Source organism: Microchirus variegatus, assembly GCF_963457635.1.
Source record: "Microchirus variegatus genome assembly, chromosome: 2".
Taxonomy (NCBI): Eukaryota; Metazoa; Chordata; class Actinopteri; order Pleuronectiformes; family Soleidae; genus Microchirus; species Microchirus variegatus.
In genome coordinates, this window is record NC_139803.1 from 4,196,181 (window position 1) to 4,205,592 (window position 9,412).

The following is a 9,412-nucleotide window of genomic DNA, read 5'->3' on the forward strand; positions in this document are numbered from 1 at the left end:
GTTCTTCCCCAGCCGGGACACAAGGATTTCTCCATTTCAAGTAGCTAAAGGCCGACCAAATCAAACCCTTTGCTCTTATAATATCTTAAGAATATGTTTTTGCTGCTTTATCTCCATCAATCCAAAGGATTTCAAACACAGAAGTCATAAATAATACACTTTTAGTGTATTGATAGAGACGGCAGAGGGGATCAAAAACTCCCGTGTGCCGTGATTTAAAGGTGCATTATGTAATAAATCTAAAGCAACTTAGCCATAAAATCCTCCTAATATGTCACACAGACTCAGGAATAATGTTCATATAACAAACTGAACTCACCAACAACAACAGTACAGACAAAATATTTGCATTCAAAAAAAATATTTTGCAGACTGCAAATCATGTTTACGTTTTGAAATCATGTTTTTGCGTCATGTGGCGCCACCTACCGCCGTCTACCAATCACTGCAGTCAGTAGATTGGGCCAAAGATGGTGCCAAACTGTGCCAAAAGAGAGAACACCTAGACATCTCTTTACTAAAACCTCTGTAATTTTACGTCAGAAAACGAAACCTAAAAGACCTCGGTATTTTGAATTTGAATGTAGTAACCGTTTTTGGCCACATTCTTACATATGGCGCCTTTAAGAATCCCCAGATTCTCTCAGTGGAATTTGACCTGAGAAACGAGCAAGTTTTTATAAAACATCCCAAAAGTCAGTTTCCAGTCAAAAGAAAATAAAAGTGAGATAAAGCAAACGTATTCTTTAGATATCACAGAATTCTGTTTTTTTTTTTCGTTGTGTCACTGCTGGCAGTGAACAGGTGAATATATATCAGACCCTTGCACAGCCACAGAGAATATCACCATAAATAAAGTCCAAAGTCTAATCGCAGCACTTCTTCTTGCTCTTGGACACCGTGCCGGGCTGAGACAGACCGGCTCTCTGCATCTGCAGCGTCTGCGCGTTCGCACACTTCACGCCGTCCCAGCCCTCCTGCAGCTCCACCTCGCCGCTCAGCAGACCCTGATAGACCCGGCGGGCGACGAGCTCGAAGGACTCCCGGACGTCGCGGCCCGTCTTGGCCGAGGCCTCCATGTACGGCACGCCCAGCTGCCCGGCCAGCCTCTCGGCCTCCTCGCGGCTCACCGCCCGCTCGCCGTGAGCGTCCCTGTCGCTCTTCTGTCCCACCAGGACGAAGACGACCCGGTGCGGCTGCACCCGCTCGCACACCTCGGCGTGCCAGTCCTTGATGTGGTCGAAGGAGGATCTCTGCGTCAGGTCAAACACCAGCATGCCTCCCACCGAGTTGCGGTAATAGGAGCGGGTCACCGACCTGGGGGAGGAAATGGAGACGTCATTCATGGAGCGGAACGGGTTCGGTTTGGTACATTAGCTAGCTACAATGTCAAACTCATTTTCATTGAGGGCCACATCAGCGTAACGGTTGCCCTCAAAGGGCCAAGATGATGTAAACGCACCCTCAGAAAAAGACTTTGAAGCACGTGTGATTTCTTCAGCCACAATAAAGGCTTTTGTGAAAAACATTCTGCTGCGATCACAGTTTACCTTTTAATTATTTGACAATTTGTTGTTTTTCTCGAAGGCTAAAGCCCAATTTATGCTCCCGCGTAAAGTGCTCTACGTAGGTTACGCAGAGCAAACTCTGCGTCGACGGAGAGCCTGGCGGAGAGTCCCTCTGCGTCGTCTCCGGCTGCGCGAAATGTTTTTTTAAAGGTGAAGTAAGTGGTTTATAGTGCCATCTAGAGGAGAGGCTGAAATTTACAACAAAGAACTGCTCCTCTGCTCACCCCCTCCCTTCCCTGAGCGCTACGGTGTCCTCAGCCGGTCAAATGTCGTCCTCGTCGTCTTTCTCCGTGTCAGCAGAGGGCGGAGCTACCGCGGCCGTAGCAGACAAAGCGGAGAGAGTGGAGGCGGGACTTCCGCTACAAGTAAAGAGACGCTTGATTTGGTCTCTCGCGTTTGTCCTTACAGGCTCCGGTAGAAACATGGCGTCGTGGCAATGCAACAGCGGCCCGCGACCATGTTATTTTACATTACTTTTTGAAACACTATGAGACGGCAAGGGCTGCGATTGGTCCTCAGGACAGGCCGAGCGAACGCTGCTCTGTGCCGGCTCACAGTGCGCACCGAGCGTCCACAGAGGCGGAGCTGATCACCGTCGACAACGTCGCTGCCAAACTATAAATACGTCATATCTTAACACAAACACCACATGTTTAGACTCTAAATGGCGTTCCGTGACACAGAAAAGTGATAAAACGGCCACTGTTTCAACAACAACAGTCTTTCTCTCCCGGACGCCATTGCTCACTGTAGCCAGAAGCACAACAACCTTGCATGGCGACCCCTACTGATCGGGCGGGAAACTGCAGTGCCACATCTGGCCCCCGGGCCTCGAGTTTGACACATGGTGGCGCGAACCACTACACCAAGCCGAATTCAAGCCCCAGTTGAAACAAGTTCCTTTCTGCATGGAGTTTGCATGTTCTCCCCGTGTCTGGGGGGGTTTTCTCCGGGTTCTCCAGGTTCCTCCCACAGTCCAAAAACATGCGATATGAGGATTTGGTAAATTGGTCACTCGAAATTGACCGCAGGTGTCAGGGCCGTTTCTAGCTGTTTGGGGGCCCTATGCGAGATACTATTTGGGGGGGGGCCCCTATTTTTTTTCCAAACTCGAGGTATAGAGATTCCTAACTTTTTCTGATTACCCCACAAACACTTACATGCATAATGAATGCATCCAATACATGCAAATAAAGACGAATTCTCAAACATATAATAAAAATATGAATCTGAACGTGCAGTTTGGGGGGCACCCCTGGTGGCTGTGGGGCCCTATGCAGCCGCATAGTCCGCATATAGCAAGAAACGGCTCTGGCAGGTGTGAATGTGACAGTGAATGGTTGGTTGTATATCCCTGCAATGGACTCAACCATCCTGTGGAGGGTAAAGTGGTAGAAAATGGATGGATGGATGGTGTGGTAAGGTCAGCTGACTGGGAGATAGACTGTCCTGTTCCTGTTCAGCCGTCTTTAAAGCAGGAAGTGGAGCGACGTGCGCACGGCTTCACAGAAAATGGACTTTGTCACAAAGTCCTCTACCGAATAAACTCCCCGATTGTCTGCAGTGTTTGAGTTGAGCTCTTCCAGATAAGCAGATAAGACCTCTGTAAGAAATTGATAGCCACTGTGTTTTTCACCCTAATCACAAAAACGTCAAGCGGCACAGTCCCCCCCCCCCCCCCCCCCGTGACTCACTGAGTGTTTCAAAACCAAAGAATCCTCCTCGCCCAGACACGAGTCAGTTTTCCCTTCTTTACGAAAACAAACCAGCTTTTTTTTTTTTTTTTTGTGCTGACTCATCCGGAATTAGGCGGCCGCAGACACCAAATGCGGCAGCGAGATAAACACACAACCAGGGTAAGGGTTTATGCAATTAGCCACGGTTCATTCGAGCAGAGAGCTGGAATAATGAATTTAGAGACGGAGTAAAAACGAGTTAGTCTTTCATTAAATGCGCTGAGCTCGGAGAGAATAAAGATCCTCGGTTCAGTTGAAAACATCACAAACACTGTCATCTTCAGAGTGGAAGCACACACTGTTGTAAAAAGGTTACACACATACACATATATCTTTGATATTCATTCATTTTGACATTTTCCCATCTGTGAAAAACTGTTATTACTAGAGCTGATGTGTGTAAAGGTACCATGTGAAGTTCGGATACATCTAAAACATTGGTTCTCAAAGTGCGGCCCGGGGCCCAATGGCGGCCCGCAGAAACATTTCTGGCGGCCCTGCAATGAATTACAGTTGATAGTTTTAATCCAGGAGCTACTAAGCTTGTTAAATGTTTATTGGACATTACTGGATACAGACCAATAAGTGTAAACTGTACAACTGTATTTACTATGTCATCAAATTTTGGATGACATAGTGACACAGTATAGTATGACGTTTTTGTCAAATTTTGGCATTTAAATATTTTCCCAAAAAATTGTCACATTTTGGACGACATAGTATAGTATGACGTTTTTGTCAAATTTTGGACCAAAATTTTTTTTGTAACAAATTGTCAAATTTGGGATGGCATACATGTCATTTTTGTAAAATTTTGGACCAAATTTTTTTGGGGAAAAAAATGTCAAATTCGGGATGACATAGTATTGTATGACGTTTTTGTCAAATTTTGGACAAAAAACTTATTTCCCCAAAAATTGTACAATTTTGAACGACATAGTAAATTATGACGTTTTTGTCAAATTTTGGACCCAATTTTTTTTTTTTTTTTTAAATGTCAAATTTGGGACCACATAGTATAGTATGTCGGTTTTGTCAAATTGTGGACGCCATAGTTATTACAAATGGGATTTCTTTCAGTTTTTTTTCTTATTTTCCCCTTTTTTTGCCCTCAGTCCAATGTTGGGCTCCTAAATTGGCCCTCAGGTATCAACACTTTGAGAACCCCTGATCTAAAACATCCATTCCTATGATGACTGACATCTCCTCTCACCTGAACCTCTCCTGTCCGGCCGTGTCCCAGAACTGCAGCTTAACACGGACGCCGGGCTCCACCTCCAGGAAGTGGACGTAAAAGTCCACGCCCACCGTCTGGTTGATGGATTCCAGGAACATGTCCTCGGTGTAGCGCTTCAGCAGGGAGGACTTGCCCACCGTGGAGTCGCCCAGCATGATGATCCGGAACTGGTACTGCCACAGAGTCAGGTCCATCGCTGCTGCCTCTGATGGAGAAACAGTGACAGAGAGACTGAGGGACGGTTTTTGGAAAAACCCCCAAACCTTTAAGAGTCCAGCAGTCCCACAAGGACCAGGAGTAACAACCACAGCAGCCACTCCTGTTTTTAAATCTCCCAATCAGGACACCAATCTTTGTCCACAGTCATCTCACATTTCTGAGGCAAATTTGAGCAGCAGCAGCAGCAGCAGCACAACACTTTCATTCCAACAGTGGATCCTGAAATCCGGAAACAATCCTGAAACAAGTGGAAGACAAAGCAAAAGAAAAAAATGTGTCCAGTAAATGTCCAGAGCCGGAGCTCTCCCTCGAGCTGCTGGACTACACTGCTACTGTAAAGTAAGCATGCAGATGAGTGTGAGGGGGCGTGGACTTAAGTTTGCCTGTTGATACTTGACAAAGGGAGGGACACACACACACACACACACACAGACACACACTCACTCTTGTACTTGCTGCATACTGAGGACCAGGTAAAAGTGCTAACAAAGTGGGGACCAGCGTTTCCACTTTATAAATCAACACAATTACAAATATCTACTTCATGAATGACATCTATAAAGAACTACTGAGTGCAGTACCATAACATGTATGCAGGTGGAGCCCCAGAGCAAAAAGGGCTGGAGAACTTTTTCAATCTTTTTTATTTTATTATTTTTGGTCCAAACTTTGACAAAAACGTCATACTATACTATGTCATCCAAAAGTTGAAAAAAAAAATGAAAAAAAAAAATTGGTCCAAAATTTTACAAAAACGTCATACTATACTATGTCGACCAAAATTAAAAAAAAAATTGGACCAACAATTTTTGGTCCAAAATTTGACAAAACCGTCCTACTGTACTGTCAACCAAAATTGGAAAAAAAATGTACCCAAAATTATTCATCCAAAATTTGACAAAAACGTCATACTATACTATGTCGTCCAAAATGAAAAAAAAAATTTTGGTCCAAAATTTGACAAAGCCGTCAAACTATACTATGTTGACCAAAATTTAAAAAAAAATTCACCAAAAATGTTTGGTCCAAAATTTGACAAAAACGTCATACTATACTATGACGTCCAAAATTTAAAAAAAATTGACATAAAAATTTTGATCCAAAATTTGACAAAAACTTCATACTATATCGACCCAAATTTTTTATTTTTTTTTGACAAATTGACTTTAGCATGTTTACAACCTAAGGAAGTGATTTCAATGAATACAAAGTGCGGACTGGCCAAAATGTCCTCATTTCGTAAAAATGACCTCACTTTGTTGGTTAAAAACCCTCACTGGTCCTCAGTATGCTGCAAGTACAAGACCACACACACACACACACACACACACACACACAGGCGTCGGGAGAGCCTTTAGGGAAGGTGGGTGGGTGTTGCTGGTTATAAGGAAGTAGTGGCTGTATTTCATTGGAATGGAACGTGACACCAAGTGTGGGCATTTCTTTTGTACCCGTGCAGTTTCAGATCATGTCCATAGAACGAGAGTCGACACCTAAAAAATAGGGAAGTTGTCACCAAATACGGCTTTAAATCCTCCCGGGATCCTGTAGGGAAATGGTGATCTAAAGCGACAACACAAGCCCACGTTTTGCCTACGACGGCTTTGTCAGCAGTGTTTTAGTGCTTTATTTAAAGGTGCAGTGCGCAGGATTTTGTTTACAGCATTTGCAAAAATGCAAAAAAAAAAAAAATGAAGACTTTGACCAATCACAGATCAGTACACACGTTAAATAACAATAGTAAAGGCTTTCAGGATTTATAATACTAAGTCTTACTTGTGTTTTAAATGTTTTAGCTGAAATGTAAATAAAAGTTATTCAGGTTAATTAAGGCATTATTCATACATTATTTCAGCGTTTAAAAAGCTACCAAAACGTCAGTTAACACAGCATTACTTAGCTATAATTAAGCATTTATTAACCTTTATTAAGGGACATGTATCGCTTAACAAAGACTAACCACAGTTGATGTTTAAAGCTACTTGTGAGTCTTAAACAATCACACATATGCTAATTATTTGTGGCTAATAATGGTTAGCAAACGCTTAAATATAGTTAAGTAACGTCTTGGTGCAGAGATGCATGTTTGACAGTTAAAGTGCTCGTTTTGATGTGGAACGATTTATATTTCACAACAACAACATGTTTAAGATACAAAACAAATCTATTATTATTGAAAACAGAGAAATAAATGCAACCAATTGTAATTACCGGCTCCGATGGTCTACATGCCTGTATGTCCTTGGGCAAGATGTGGGGGACTATAAACAGCCCAATTTATTTATTTGTTTATCACCTGTCATACAAGAAATGCAGCTCAAAGTCGTTTTTTTATGTCACAATAACAATAATAATAATAATAAAGAAATAGTGACACAATAAAAGACAATGATGCCACGTATAGGGCATTAAAGTAACCGGAAAAAAGTACAAAAATAATACGATAATAAGCTGTTTTACACTTACAGTTAGTTATCCTTGTCATTATTTACTAAAGCTTCAATTTATTGCCGTTTGTTTATCCTAAACGAAGTAAAAAAAAAACATTCTTTATCGAAAACAAGCACTTCTTCTTTGGACGTCTGTCAAATATCATCGCGAATATATCGCTAACCCACTGCTAAACAGTTAGCGACACATCCTTCACTAGACCCGCCCCCTCTTTACCAGACGAGATGCTCATTGGCCCAGGTTGTTTGAGTTTGGCACCCGTGCTATAAAAGGCTTATTCTAAAGGTTATGATTATACAACGTTGTTGACACTTATATTGACATTAAATGTGATTTCTGCTAATATATACAAGCCCATAGATGTTGCACAGTGTTCCTTTAACTTACCAATCAATTATTTGTCTAAATAATTAACTAAATACGTTTAGTATTTACATCATGGCTACAAAGTTATTACAGTTTAGGTACAAATACACTCACCAGCCGCATTATTAGGTACACAAGACATCGCTCACAGTGGCAGCAGCGTCACCAGGTGTGCTCTCCCGCCGCTGTCGTCCATCTGCTTCAAGCCTGGATGTGTTCAGAGAAGGTTTCTATCATCTCGCTCAGTAGACGTTCTTTTTCTAGAAATCTTCTGGACGACTGCGTGTGAAAATCCCAGGAACAGCATTTTATGGAATTCTCAGACAAGACCATTGTCGTCGTTCCTCGCTCCGATGCTCTGTTTGAACTTCCAACAGGTCAATTTGACTATGTCTACAAGGCTGAACACACTGAGCTGCTCTTGCGTGATTGGCCGACCGGATATTTGCGCTCAAAGTGGTTTAACACGTGTTCCTAATAAAGCGGCAGGTGAGCGTGCACACTTCCAATGGAGCAAAATCTAAAACAAGGGCGCATTCAAGTCACATTGAATGCTGGAATCCGGGGCAAGAAGACCCGATTTCCTGGGTTCAAACCCCGCTCGGAACAACTTCGAGCCCCGGTTGGAACAAGAGCCTTTCTGCAAGGAGTTTACATGTTCTCCCCGTGTGTGCGCGGGTTTTCTCCGGGTTCCCCGGCTTCCTCCCACAGTTCGAAAAAAAAAAAAAAACGATGAATGACGGTGGTGGTCGGAGGGGCCGTTTGGCGCACATTGGCAGCCACGATTCCGTCAGTCTGCTCCAGAGCAGCTGTGGCTACACGTAGCTAACCACCACCAGTGAGAATGTGCTGATTAATAACGGGTCATTTGTAAACAGGGTCTCTGCAGGTTTCAACAAGTCAAATTTAAGACTTTTTAAGACTTTTTTAAGACCATAATGAATAACATTTAAGACCCATCTCAAATCCATACTGGGAAAAAAGTACAAAACACAAATTTTGGACAACAAAGTATAGTATAGTATGACATTTTTGCCAAATTTTGGAACAAAACTTTTTTTCAAAAAATTGTCAAATTTTGGCCGATATAGTATAGTATGACATTTTTTGTCAAATTTTGGACCAAAAATCTATTTTTAAAAAAAATCTAATTTTGGACGACATAGGTTTTTGTCAAATTTTGGACGACATAGTATAGTCTGACGTTTCTGTAAAATTTTGGACAAAAAACTAATTTTTTTTTTTTTTTTTTTTTAAATTGTCAAATTTTGGACAACACAGTATAGTCTGACGTTTTTGTAAAATTTTGGATGACAAAAAAAAAGTTTTCAAAAATAGAAAAATTTCAAAGCGAGACGTTTATGCATGTTTTTAAATAAAAGTTACGTTAATAGATTTTTAAGACCTTTCAAAATTGTATTTAAGACCTTTTAGGAGATTTTAAGCATTTTAAGGCCTTAAATTCAAATTATTGGATTTAAGACTTTTTAAGACTTTTTAAGACTTTTTAAGACCCCGCGGATACCCTGGTAAAGCGCTTTGGGAACTAGAAATGTAACGAATAATAACTGCTTGTGAATTAAATCACAATGGAAACAGAAAACAATATCCACACAACTGCACAAAATTGGAATTTCTGCACTGGGCTTTCATTCAATAGAACAACAAAAGTTGGATTTCTCACGCGAAAAAGTTGGAGCAACGTCATCAACTCTGACATGGGATTCCAAGATGGTTCCACCACTTCTTTTACTGTTAACGGCACCTGAGTCATATTTATTTCACCTTTAATCAGTTGTACACATGGTAGTTTTATCTCCGGATTTTGTTGATTT

The 9,412-nt window shown here is 41.8% G+C and overlaps 1 protein-coding gene across 1 annotated transcript; it reads right to left on the minus strand.

The window, feature by feature from the left end:
* Positions 1 to 866: 866 nt before the first annotated feature.
* rab42b (RAB42, member RAS oncogene family) lies at positions 867 to 4,735 on the minus strand (the record flags this gene model as incomplete). Its single annotated transcript, XM_083910398.1, has 2 exons — positions 867 to 1,317; positions 4,518 to 4,735. The coding sequence occupies 2 exons, from the start codon at positions 4,733 to 4,735 to the stop codon at positions 867 to 869; spliced, it is 669 nt and encodes a 222-aa protein (XP_083766524.1).
* Positions 4,736 to 9,412: the final 4,677 nt, after the last annotated feature.